The 14,675-nt window shown below is 37.1% G+C and overlaps 1 protein-coding gene across 1 annotated transcript in view; it reads left to right on the plus strand.

The window, feature by feature from the left end:
* Positions 1–12,034, plus strand: part of fab1 (1-phosphatidylinositol 3-phosphate 5-kinase fab1) — a 106,341-nt gene extending 94,307 nt beyond the window's left edge. Inside the window, exons 24-26 of the mRNA XM_083113235.1 lie at positions 1,891–2,220; positions 2,892–3,053; positions 9,212–12,034. Coding sequence (XP_082969361.1) covers positions 1,891–2,220; positions 2,892–3,053; positions 9,212–9,408 — 689 coding nt within the window. The 3' untranslated portion in view covers positions 9,409–12,034. The remainder of the gene's footprint in view (positions 1–1,890; positions 2,221–2,891; positions 3,054–9,211) is intronic.
* The last annotated feature ends 2,641 nt before the right edge of the window (positions 12,035–14,675 follow it).

The following is a 14,675-nucleotide window of genomic DNA, read 5'->3' on the forward strand; positions in this document are numbered from 1 at the left end:
CATCACTAGTCCAAATTTCCATACCGATGTCCAGGTAGTTCCTATTGTTAATTGTATTGAGGTATTTTGATTGTTAATCCATCATTGCTTGGATTTTCACTATTTCTGTTCACTTTCTGCTTTACTCTTGTCTCTAGACTCTATGGAGCATGACTGCGCATAACGAAAGAGAAGGGGAGAAAGTGAGTGGTCTGAACAAAGCAGTGCAAGTTGTTGCAAACAACTGGTAGCTGCACTGACTTCCCCTCTCGTGAGTTTATTGCTCGAGCCCTCTGTAGTTATCCCTTGACAGAGATATGTTTCCATTCTCTCTCTCCAGAGATTCTTGGGATGGAGTTTAATGTTTCTAGTTCCTCCCATCTAGATTTTCCATCATCCTCTTTGTATAATTATTATATCTTTTTCCTGATGTTCAGTGATTCCCGTAGCCAGTCTTCCTTCTTTGATATTGTTTAAATATCCTTTCTATCATTGTTTTCATAATACTTTACTAAAATTGCGTAATCATTTGTACAATTTCAATTAATTCATACCTTGGAAGAAAACATGTAGGTGAAGATATTACTTCTGTGGGTTTACTTGTTAAAAATAAAACAATGCAAGACTGATTCACTCTTGACATTATGCAGTTCTGTCGTATGTGTATACTGCTATTACATGGCTGTTGAATTTTGTTGTCATGGTAATGCAAAACTCCAAATATTACACCACATATACAGCACTTGTGAAATTGAATAACATAAAACTAGTGATGTGACTAAGCTGAAAATTAACGATGGTGATGTACTCACCGATAATTTTTGGAACCGATACCGATGCCGATATTTAACCGATTCCGATACATAAGATTATTCACCAGAAATGGAATGCTATTTTCAGCATGACAAAAGTAAATTTTCTATGTACATTTCTATTGACATATATATTCTCAGAGATTTAACATTAGTACACAAGCAGTTCTTTGAAATGCAAAATGAATTCTTGTTCTTAATTTTGCAAATTTAATGCTGGCAGATTCAACTTCAGAAACATGAGTTTTGGAAGCTCTTCTGGAACTAACCCACTTCTTCTCTTATTGCAAATCTGTCCAACAACACTGAACACTCGTTCACTGAATACTGATGCGGCAGGTAGGTATCCTAAGTATTTTCTTGCCATTTGGTTCAGGTTTGGATACTCATGTTTGAATTTCCAATACAGCTGTGGATCCTGGTCACGTGGAATAGTCAGTTCAGCAATGTACTGTCCTATTTCTGATTTTGAGGTAGGTTGTTCCTCTGAATGAGAGTTTGCAATAATATAATCACAAAAACTCCACAGTGATGAAGATCCATAACCTAGTTTTCAAGAAATCTTACAAAATTAAAATGTAAAACTTATTAGAAGGCAAAGCTCTAATATTATCGGAGTTATCCAAGGGACCATCACATTTTCCAGTTCAACTTATATAACATCGTACGCTTAACTTCTGGCAACAAGAAACAAGGACACGGAAAAAGAGTGATTGATATTGATTTTGTTTATTTACTTAACTTTTCTGTCACTTTTGGCAAATCACGAAGATGAGGATGAGTGATGATATGATGAAGAGACACTCACAAACACCCATGCTCAGGCTGGTATTCAAACCCAGGAGCCCTGGTGTTGTAGTGCACTGTGCTAACCACTCTGCCACAGAGGCCAGCATGGAAAAAGAGACAACCTAGAAGTTGTAGGCTTGTGTAGGATAGATGGGGGGCCATATACATATATGTCTGATATGATACATTTTAAAGTTTGTAAAATCCCTATCTATTGGTTGTGTGTTACATGCTGAGGTGTTTATGATTTGTAAATAATGAACAAAGTGGAACCATATAGCTGAATGAAGCTGGTTCTTTTTCATTACAGATGATAGATTTATTCTGAAGGAGATGACTCGTTTGGAGGTTCAGCTGTTCCTGGAATTTGCATCAAATTACTTCCAGTACATGCATCGTGTGCACACAACTCAACAACCGACGCTTCTGGGGAAGATAGTTGGCATTTACAGAGTCGTTTACAAAAACACTGCCACCAACGTCGCTTTCCGATCGTACCTTCTAGTCATGGAGAATTTATTTTACGCTCGAAGCGTCACCCAGAAGTTTGATCTCAAAGGGTCTGTAAGAAACAGACTGGTTAATCCGGCTGCAGAACAGGAGGGAGAAATTGTGCTTCTGGATGAAAATCTCCTAAGAAGTGAGTCAGTTGGAAATTACTGAAATTTTCAAGTTTGGTCATTAAAAATGGGATGGGGTGGGGACAAGTAACCTGTCATTAGATAGGTAGGTCCAGTCCCGATTAGCTTTACTGTGCATAAAGTGGACTTAAAACACCAAATCAATCAATCAATTATGTATAAGAAAATTTGGTCTCCATTTTGAAAATATTAGTTTGTTACGATATTGGAGAGTGAATGAAATCTTAAAATAGTTTTTGGGCGCTCATTTAAAAAGTAAGCCACAGCTTTACTTGCAGAAGGTGTTTGAAATTAAGAGATCTATCAAACAAGGTGTCTCGTAACCCCCCTCTACCATTTCAAGTTTTGAGGTACTCTCTGGGTAACCCTCTTTCTTCAAAATACCATCACTTGACTTACAATGTGCATTTTTATGAGGTGATGTTCATAGTTTGGCAATTTTTATCTGTTTTAAAACTATTATACTCCCAGGGGTCCCTGATGGAGGCACATAGTGGTTTGGATTCCACTTTGCACAGTCGGTCCAGTCCTGATTAGCCTTCCTGTACATAAAGTGGACTTAAAAACAAACAATACTTCTATGAGTTATTGTAACAAATAAGAATGTTGCTTGTAGTATTATCATGTGAACTGCATGTGTGCATTCATTATTCTTTTTTTTTTTTTTCAGTGACATGTGATTCTCCATTGTACATACAGCCACATTCAAAAACTGTGTTAACGCTTGCTATCAACAATGACACCCAGTTTCTAGCGGCCCAGGCTGTAATGGATTACTCATTGTTAGTAGGACTGGATGAATCAAAGAAGGAGTTGGTTGTGGGGATAATTGGTAAGTGTGGAGCTGTATGCATTATTTCCCTGTAATGTGTATTTGCATGCTATGTGGTTAAGTCTTGATAGGAACAATACCACTTCAGACTGATAATAGTACTGATACTCTGATATATATTTGTAAACTATAGCTGTCCAGGACTGACGAACAGCCCCGGTACTTGATCCTGCAGCATGTCTCCACAAGACACCTGTAGAATCAAGACAACTTGTAAAATTTAAACAATAAAGAAAAGAGAGAAGAAAAACGGGGAATCCGATATTCATGTAAAAGACATCCTGGTCTTTTTAGGCACCAGGACATGAGCGGCGTACCGTCAAATGTATCCGGATAGAGGCTGGGCATTCTTTGAGAGTTCTCTCTCCCCTGTCAGTACTGATATTCTTATTGATATCTCACACCGATGCTCATATTTGAACATTGTAATACTTTAAGTTTGTCTATGATGTTTGCATATGCCATTATGTAAGTATTTCATTGAACTGTAATGCTTAGAGGCACATATTTTTGGTAAATAAAAAAGCAAAATTTCGGTATAAAAACAGAGTCAATTTGGGGTTCAAAAGTGGTAAATAAAATGAATTTTCGCTGTTATAGTGGTGAAAAAGTGGTATATAAAATGACATTTTGGATTTGAAAATGTGATTTTATCCAAAATTTGATTTAAAAACCACTATTACACAAAATAAACATATTCCTTCTAATAGCACATTAAATCATTACCAGAATATTAAATTTATTCCTGTATCAAGGGGTCCATTTTTCCTTCTCAAATATTTACAGCAGAATTAATCAATTTTCGGTGAATTGAATAACTCGCAGGATACTTCAATCTTGAGAAAGTGTCACGTCGGTATATAAATGGTAAATTTCGTGATTAAGAGTCTATTTTGCATTTTGGAGTTCATTTCGTGACAAAACGGTAGAAAAATGCACCTCACACCTTTCAGAAACATGAAAAATTAACATTACAGGTGTTATTTCACATTTCGTGTTTTCGTCAAAAACGAAATATGCATGCCTCTAGTAATGCTGTTCTTTAAATCCAAGATGTTATCGAATGTAAGGTGCACTTTAAATATTGCTTCAGCCTTGAAAAAAAAATCCAATTTAAGCTGAACAGGTGTACATACCGGTAATAACAGCAATTTTTAGAACCATACCATGTAGTATTACACTAACATTATTGTTACATTTACAGAGTGCTGTGTTCACTGACTTTGTAAACAAACATGAAACAATCATGTTGCAGTCACTTATAATTTTTCACATTCCTGAACTAAATTTATTTAGAATTCACGTGTAATTCCTGCATAATTTCCGCTAGTGAACTCTCTGATACAGCACATATTGGTGAACACAAGGAGTTGCATGCAGTAATTATGATTGTGTAGTGTTGAAACATTAAGAAAAATTAACTATGAGCTAGTGATGTGGCAAAGCAGGAAATTTACTGATTCTGATGTACTGACTGAAAACATGATTCTGGTAATGATATTTAACTGGTTCCAATATTCGTGATTATTTAACAGATATAGAATGCACTTTTCAGCATGAAGAAAGCATGATTATTATAAATTTCTTCACCTTTTCCCTTGGTAAAGAAACAGTATCATGCATTTATGAGAAGGAATAATGTATGAGATCTGACATGAAAAGAGAGCTTCAAAACCACATTTGTAAGTTTTTTCTCTTTCAGGAGAACAGTATGACACAACTGCATTCAGCTTAATTATTAACATGTGCTGCAAGTAACATGTTTATACAGTTGGACCTGAGTTTACGTATGTCAAGGTGAAGAGAAAAATAATATGTATAACTGAGAATTACTTGCAAACCAGATTTAAATACCATGTCCTGTTATTATTAAAATACTATAATTATATCTATTTTGAGGAACAAGATATACGTAATACACATTATTTCTGTCACAAAGTGGTAAATTAACGAATCTAAAAGTTTGATTCTTAAATATATTACATTTGCCACTTTATTAGTGAATACTTTGATACTGAAATACTACAGTAGACATTACAGTTTTGCTACCCAATTTTTAAAAACTCGTTAAAGATAGCATTTATTTTACTAATAACTGCAAAATCTGCATCTATTTCAGTCTTAATATTTTGTGGAATAGCGTCCACTTCCCGTATAAAGTTTACTTTCTGGTCAAGCATGCAACTTTTCCTCTTTCCGTTGTCAATGGCCGACCAGTGTCAACTGAAAACTGACACTTCTGTAACATTGTTGTAGCTTGGTTACGTACAAATCAACCATATTTTATGAAAATTAGTACGTATAAAATCAAATTACATATAAATGCATTACGTACAAATAAGGTTTAATTAACACGGTTTCAAATTAAAATTTGATGGGACCTACAGTAATTTACGTATAAAACAGAATTACGCAGAACTGAGTTATGTATAAAGCAATCTCAACTGCATGTAATTCATCTACCTAGCATAGACATTGCAACTAAGGCTAAGCCAATATCACTGAACCAATACCAGTACCAGTGCCAACAATTTAAAGTGGGTCAAAATATTTGTAAATTTTAGTGTAAAAGTGGAACTATATTATATCAATCTGCCAGAGTTTTGCTATAAATATTTGTAATTTCACATGAGATAAACATATAATGACAAAATTAATTTTTACCCATAATGCTTTTACAAAAATAATGAAACTTAGGCATGAACATCATTTCCACGATGTCATTTCCATGACATTTTTTGAGGATCCTGCAAGATAGGATGATTCTGGAAAGGTCTAGCTGAAAATTTACCGATGCCCTCACTGATAATTTTTGGAACCGATGCCGATATTTAACTGATTCCGATACATAGGATTATTAAACAGAAATGGGATGTAATTTTCAGCATGACAAAAATAAATTTGCTATGTACATTTCTATTGCATATCATATGTACAACCTTAGTGACAATGAAGTTCGACCAGTCACAAATATAGGAGTGCGTTGTGAAAGAAGGAGAACACATGCATATGCTGAACATATTGTATTCAGCAGGCTACATGGAACAAAGGAAAACATAAATTTCCGCTGCAACGCAGCAGTGTATGGTGTCCACACAAAATAAAACATTTTCGTCCATCTACACGTGGCATTGAAGTTCGACCACTGTTAGAGGGGATCCTGTTTACCATGGTGTGACGCTGCCCCGTCGGCGAATAACTGTGCATCGGGGCATGCTGCAGACGAGTCGTTCAAGGTATTCCACATCGATGCGGTGCCATTCCTCCTGCAGGCAGGTGATAAGAGCAGCCACTGTCGTGGGTCCCCTCTGTTGCACACGTCGCTTAAGAAAACACGCCACACATTCTCAATGGGCGAGAGGTCGGGACTCGATGGTGGCCATGGCAGAGTTCGCACGTGATGGCGAGTCAACCATTCTCTTGTCATCCGCGCTGTATGAGGCCTGGCATTGTCGTGTTGAAAGATGAGACGCCGCCTGTGGAACAGGTGCCTTCGCACTGTGGGAAGATGCCGCTCCAGTATGCGTGTATAGGCGTGTGCATTCACAATGCCCTCACAGACGTGTAGTGGGCCAACCCCAGATGCCGTCATGCATCCCCATACCATCACTGACGCAGGTTTCTGTACCCGACGTGCATAACATTTTGCTTCATTCTGTTCTTCCTTCCGACAAATGACTGTTTTCCGTATTTTCCCGTACACAACATTGAAAATGGATTCGTCCGTCCACAAAACCCTGTTCCACTGCCGAAATGTCCATCCCCGGTACATTCGTGCCCACCGTAATCGATTGCCTTTGTTCAACACGGAAAGGAAGGGTTTACATTTCGCCTTGTACACTCGGTAACCGCATCGCTGTAGGTAACGGCGAATGGTTCTGGTTGACACTTCAATGTGGAAGCGTTCTCGAGTCCACAGTCGTAATTCGGCCACAGAAACATGATTGTTGGTCTGGATATAGCGCCTAAATATCCGTAGGTCACGCACGCTCAGCAGGCATTTTCGACCGGGGGCCTTACCTGGCTCTGTAGTACCCGTATTTTGGTGGTGTTTGATGATGCAGTGGACGGTTGACTTGGGTAAGTTGAGTTGGCGCCCTATTTCCCGTTCACTGAGTCCATCCCGTTGCAACTCCACCACTCTTCTCCTCACGGTGTTGTCAATAGGTTTGCCCCTGGCCATGGTGATGATGCACTGCGGTTCCTCGGTGCACAGCACGCACTTATATACGGCGGACTCCCTTATCGTGTCCGTGACGTCATGCTTCCGTCGAATGCGCCACTATCTGGAATTTTCCGTATGGGTCTGGTGCCTGGTCGAAGTTCAATGTCACGCGTATAGTTCCCCGTTTTTGTTCTTTACGTGACCTTGGGTGCAACATGCTGGGATCACGATTCTTGCCTGATCACATGCCTCCTCTTACACACATGCGTCACTTCTGCGGGTCACCCATTCCACCGCCTATGCCTCTGTGCATTTAATCACGTATTCCTTTCTGGTCGAACTTCATTGTCACCAAGGTTGTATATACAAAGGCTGTCGCAGAGAAGGTGAGACAGATTTTTTCCTGGCTTGGCAACACTGCCTAGGGTTTCGGCACTAGTCGCGTCGTGTAGGATGACTCATTCTGTTTCCGTAGCAAGTTGTCACATGTTGCGAAACCACGTTAGTGAGCAGCTGTGTTGATTTACGTGGAACGTGTTTCGTTTACCCCTCCAGGTTTTTGTGTATAACATTGCATTTTGCGATGAGTATTCAAGATGAACAGCGACATGCCATAAAATTTTGTTGGCGTTTAGGGAAAAGTGCTGCGGAAACATATGCAATGTTTCAACAGGGATATGCCGATCAAGACAGACTGAGTAGAGCCACAGTGTACCGATGGCACAAGGCCGCATTTGAGAACTCCTTCATATTGCACCATGATAATGCATGCCCGCATACTGCGCGGGCTTTTCAGGATTACGTGACGAAGAGAAAAATAGAAATTTTCCTTCATCCAGCATACAGCCTGGACCTCGCCCCCTGCTACTTTTGGCTATTTTCACTTTTAAAAGTCGCTTTATGTGGTCGTCATTTCATGATGAACAAAGAAGTGATCCCCGCAGCGCAAGTTTTCTTCAGTTTGCTACCTGACGACGAATTTTCAAAGACATTCACAAAGTGACAGGAGCGTATGGACGCTTGCTTAGCTGTCAATGGTGCCTATTTTGAAAAAGATGTATGTCTACTCAATATGGCTGATTCTGAATAAAAATTTTGTGGTTTGTAATTTTTTCTTTCATTTTAATGATTCTTGGGAGGGGTTCATGTACATGACTATTGACCTATTGCGCAATAATTTTATTACAAAAACTCTACAATGATGATGAATCATAACCTAATTTTCAATAAATCTTACAAAACTAAAATATAAAACTTACTAGAAGGTAAAACTCTAGTATAATCTGTACCGGCTTAAATATCGGATTTTTGCTGATACCGATGTCAATATGTCAATTTCTGCTGATTTTCATACATCTGTAATCAGCTTCGACACATCCCTATACCGGGTTTGTTAGAACCTGTCCCGTTTCCCGCGCTAGCGATCGCTCGACAGTTTCGGTGCCAATGAGAAACGAGGAAAAAATCGTCTGCTGGGCAGCGAGGAGCGAATGGAAGCCAGAAGAGAGGATCTTACGTAGACGCTGTTGCGACATTGCGTATTTTAATTGGCTGCCTGGCTTTGACTTTCCCCAGCACGGAGAAAAGCCAGCGACCAGCTAGCGCAGGAACCGGGACAGGTTGTAACAAACGCGGTATAGTATTGGGAATTAAAATAATGCAATGGTACTGGTATCGGCTAAAGTAAGGTGTTTCAATTTTTGTACTGTCCATGTCACAATTATACATAATATGAATTAAACTTTGGAAAACTATGCACGTCCTCAATGATAAGGATTTTTGAAAGAAAGAAATTGAATATTGGAACTGCTTTAAATACCAGAATCATAGAGATTCCAGTATGCTATTTTCAGGTTATATTTATGTATTTAAAATCAGATTTATCAGCCACTAAAATCACATAATTAGTATTATTTTACAATTGTAGTATTTTGCCACAAATTTTAATTATTGTATTTTGTTTCTAATAAAATTAAGTTCTTTCTTTGCAAAGATTACATCAGGACATTCACCTGGGACAAGAAACTGGAAACTATTGTGAAATCATCAGGAATTCTGGGAGGACAGGGGAAACTACCAACGGTAATAAATCCCGACAATTACAGGGCCCGGTTTATTGCAGCCATGCATAGGTACTTTCTTCCAGTTCCTGACCGGTGGACTGGACTAGGAAAGGGCGTTGATTGCTAACAGAAACTTCACGACTTGTTCCGATAAAACTCTTCCAGAGTGTAAAGATAGTGTATGAAACCAGTGACCAACATAATATTTAGATACTAAGCCAGTAATTTTATGTATATAAATATGGAAACTGTAAGAAAGGTGCTTTTCATTGCTAAGAGAGGCATTTTGGACCAATTTAATTTTTTGGTGCTCATTTGTGATATGTAGTTATCAGTATTTCGTAAAATAAACTTTTAACTCAGTGTGTTTTGCATATTCAGCAAAGATTGAGTAAATGTGGGTACGATATTGTATGAATAGTGGTGTGATTCTGTGTAAAAAAAAAAGAAGTTATTTATATTTGTACATACATTTTTATAGCTACTGTGTACATAGTTTGTATATTCTATTACATTCCTGTTTCTACAACATACGTTGTAACTATGATGTGTTTGAGAGCAGTAAAAAATAGAGGTGCTTATTTATTTTAGGAGACCAGTTGTCATGTACATAAAAAGTGACATTGGAACAAATGAAATGAGAGAATTATTTTTAAAATTGATATATTTGTTTTTTTAAATGAGTCTGAGATGTAATTGCAATATTGTATACAATTTACTTGCCTAGTTATTTATTTAGAATTAAATGTCCATCTTCATGCACAGCACACAGATTTTGTATGCACACATTTTGCTTATTGTATACCACTGGCTATTTCATTTTATTTATTATAAATATTTATTCATGTTTCAAGATGGATGGTGGCAGATTTGCAGATACTCGTGTATATTATTTACATTAATAAACATGGCCACAGAAACATAATTAAAATATTAAATAATTCAGGTGCAAACTTCCGTACATATTATATTAAACCCATTTCCAACAACTAAATTCAAATATCTTTCAGTTCAACTTTTGACCTTGACAAATTATAACAAAAAATAAAATCATGAATATATGTTATGAATAGAATACATTAATCAGTACTCTATTGGTATCAGCTGATAACAGGCATATCGGTGTATTGGCAATATTACCAATAATTATATTGATCTGAAATATCTATAATTATCTTATAAGTTACTGCAATATTCTGTCATAATTTTTATGGATATAAACATTGCAGTCATCTGGTACCATATATTTATTGATTGATTGAGTTGGTGTTTTAAGTCCACTTTATGCACAGTAAGGCTAATTGGGATGGGACCTACAGTTTAAAGTGAAATCCGAACCACTATGTGCCTCCACCAATTATCGAACCCGGAACCCCTTGATTACAAGACGACTACGCTACCACTGTGCCATCGGGGAGGCCATCATAATTTATTAAAGAGGTCAAGGAACCATTTGGAATTTCATATCAGATCGGCAGAATATTGGTTATCAGTGTTGGTAAGTTTTATATCAGTCCATCCTAATACATATATATCACTCTTTCACATATAAGATAAAAATACCAAAGACAATGACGTGTGCGGTGGAAGCGTACATATGCACCTTAATGCACCTTTGAGAGTTAGTTGAATATATTGTTTGCTTGGTCCTATCAGTATTGCAGATATTGACATGCTGGTAAATTATTAAAATTGTTATTAGCTTTGCGAATGTGATATTTCTAAAACTGTTATAAAATTGTCATTTTGTTCATGTACCATTTTTGTAAATAATTATGTCTCTCTAAATCATGGATACTACATTAATTATGGTGATGTACAAATTATTATACCTCATGAAATATTTGACATTTCTCATCTCATCAATATAATATTGGTTATTGCAAAATAATTTGCATCAAAACATCCCCAGTTTGAATAAATCATTGATTGATTGATGGAGAAAATGGAACAAAGATACAGTATTTAAAAATCAACATTGTCAAATCATTATTTATTGTGTTAAGAGAATTTATGTTGAAAGTTTCTTTTCAATTTAATGAAAAACAATGAAGTATTTACAGAGCTGAAAGCAGCCATTCTTTGTAAATTTTGAGGTGAGGAAGAAAAGAAAATACAGAATGTTTGAATGTACATTTATGGCATTTGTTATGCAGGAAAATACAGCAACCTTGAAGTTTAATATGACTGCTCGCGATTGGTTTTGAGGTAGCCATATTTTCCCACATGCCAAATAACACAATGCCCACTGCATAACTTTCTGTGTGGCTGCACTGTATGAAATAGTCAGAACCTAAACTATCAGCTGCGAAACACATTTTCTTCACAGGTGGAATAAATTGTATATACATTAAGCAGAGGTTCCTTAAAATAGCTCCCGTGATTCTCACATTCTGATTTGGAATGTTGTGCGAGCGAATTGCAATTGGTTGGAAACAGAGCATCATCTACTCATTAAGCTTTTCTGTGAATTTGTTTTGGATATACAGTAGCTAAATCTAAAAATGCATAACTGGAAATTGGTAGCGAAGATTTCTGTGATGGTTTTGCGTTAAGAACTGTCGTGAGCTAATCCAAATACACATTTTACATAAAAAGTAACAAGTGCTCTAAGTGGATGTATTATTCAGATATGTTATTTTGTACATGGTTCTTGCCATTGAATGAGTTTTTTTGTGTATATACAAATTACACACAACATAGCTTTATTTTTTAGCCTAACATATCTTTTTATTACAGAAACTGCATTTCCTTGCCACAGTGTATTGTCTATACAATAAAACCACTGGCATAAGATTCTAATGAGCAAGACGTTTGTTGTTTTCTCTAATGCTGTACTTTTTTGTTACACTTTAATTTACGACCTTTTTCCCTGTACAATTGCATTCCACCCCCCTCCTCCCCCACACAAACAGAAATCTAGAATTATGATATAGTAATCATACTTTTCAGATGCCATCATTGTTTTCAGTATTCTATCTTGAAGCTTGCAACACTATTACCTAGGGATGTGCAGGATGGAATTTTTTGGGTCTGGATGGGACATTTTTTAAATCCCAACATTCGGGATGGGAAAAATTTGCAATTTCCCAACAAAATGTTCAAAATTTCCCAAAGATCTAGAAATCTCGAATTCTACACATCATTTCCACCTTAAGTGATTGTTTTTGCATTTCTGGAATAAAAACTAACAATTTCCGATCAGTTCCAGACACTTACAATGAAGAAGACTTCTAGAATTAACGACATTTTAACACATTGAATCCCATGCTTGTGCTATGCACGAGCATCCTGAATATGGCGAGTGTCCCATGCACGTGCATAGTATGGGCAATATCACTTGAATGTTTGGAGTTACGATGCAAGCTAATGCACGTGCAGAATGTTCCTCAGAGTTCTGGTATACCACTGCATTGTGCTGAAACCTGGTGGTGAAATTTTGAACAGTCTTCTCATTGAATGGAAAGCACATTCATTTCATTGATTGCAGTACTAGGCCTATATTTTTAGTGCTTTATCATCACTCGCAAACACACACACATACGCACACTTGACCATGTGCGCCCATATGGGGGCGAAGGGGGGCCTCGAGCTCCCCTTCCTGGCTAATGGAATTTAGTATGCTAACATTACTTTTTATGTTGATGACAGGATCCATTTCAGTACACCCTACATATGGAATCTTGAAGAGCCCCCCCCCGCCCCCCCTGAGAAAACTCCTATGGGCACCCATGCAGTTGACCAATGTGTTTACTAGAAATATCTAAAGAAATGGAACACTTATTTATTTACTTGCACACCGCCTGTTTCATACTAAGGTTAGATATGTTCAGTATTAGAAGTATGGACTTTTAATAAAAAAAAGAGGACTATGTTGAACATCTCTAGCACACGCAAGAATACACAGATTCTAATTGTTTCTTTTTTATTGTGTAGGCAAAGAAATTGCCTTTATTTTGATTATAACACATGCATAGTAAGACCAAAAACTAAATTGTTTCAGATTGTTGAAAATCACATAAAATGCCTGGGTTGCCGAGTTATTACAAATTTAAATGCCCTGGGATTCAATGTGTTAAAATGACCATTTGGTATTTCCCAACTGCTCGGAATCCCGAAAAGTCTGGAAGTTATTTCCCAAAGTCTGAATTGGGACGGGAATTTTTTTTTTTCCCGATTCCGACTTTTCGGGATCCCGCACACCCCTACTATTATGTAATGTAAATAAGGTTCAAGTATATTTTATGCTCAGCAAGTTATTAGAGGCTGATGCTACAGTCTAAAATTGATCTCGAGTCACTGAAATGTATCCTGACTGGGAATCAGAATTAACTTCTTTTTTATCACTATCTTACCATTATTAATGACTGGTACCATTGGACAAATGTTGAATGGTGATCCTACAAGGAAGTACATTTGTGAAGTGTCCTCTTGCAATAAGTGTAAAATATAAGTTTTGCGTTACAGAGACATGCTTCAATTTTCTTGCTTTGGATATCTATATTTAAGAATCGATTCATTACCCATTAGATTACCTACAATACCATTTTTGTTTGCAAATAGTGTTACAAGCCATTTATGAAATGAACATCATGGTGTATATAATTTATGTCCCCTGGTTCCACATGGATGAATCAGTAAATTCTGTAACAGCTAATTGACAAGACATAGCACAATTTTCATTTATTATTATGATCATTTTCTGCACTTTGCTGTAATTTTATTTAGGTTGGCAATACTGCTTTCTGCACATGCATGTCAATAGTGTGCATTTGCAGTTGCTTTAGCACAAATTTTTCATGGATTTGCTCAATGTTGTGGTCAGTAGTGGATGTGAACGGGCACCCTGCTCCATGCTTAACAACTGTCCAACTGTTTTTGAACTTCCCAAACCATTCAAATACACTTTACCATGGTATAGCACCTTCCCTATATTGTGATCCCTTACGCTTTCAGAAAGAAGAAGAAGAAAAAATAGCCCTCGTACTTTGTAACCATTGTTGATTTATTTGACTTCACTTTTCTGCCACTTTTAGCAAATCACTAAGATGAGAGGATGAGTGATGATATGATGAAGGAACACTGAGGAACACCCATTCTACAGGGTAGGAAATAACCTTTTGCTAGGGGTCCACAGTAAAAAGTAACAACAATTAAGAAATTATGGTAATACCAAATGTTTAATACGACAATTGTGGTTACAAAAACAAAATTAAAAGTTAGTATGTCCACCGTTTGCTTCTCTCACAGCACGAAGACGATCAGGGTAGGAGCTCAGAAGATTCGCAAACAGTCCGTATTCCATTCCATGTCACGGAGGACTTGTTCCAGATGTGCAAGGAGTGTTGGCCAGGAATAGCGGTCCGGTCCGCGTTCCCCTATCATCAAGGACTC

The sequence above is a fragment of the Lepisma saccharinum genome, chromosome 27, assembly GCF_977018435.1.
Source record: "Lepisma saccharinum chromosome 27, izLepSacc3.1, whole genome shotgun sequence".
Classification (NCBI taxonomy): Eukaryota; Metazoa; Arthropoda; class Insecta; order Zygentoma; family Lepismatidae; genus Lepisma; species Lepisma saccharinum.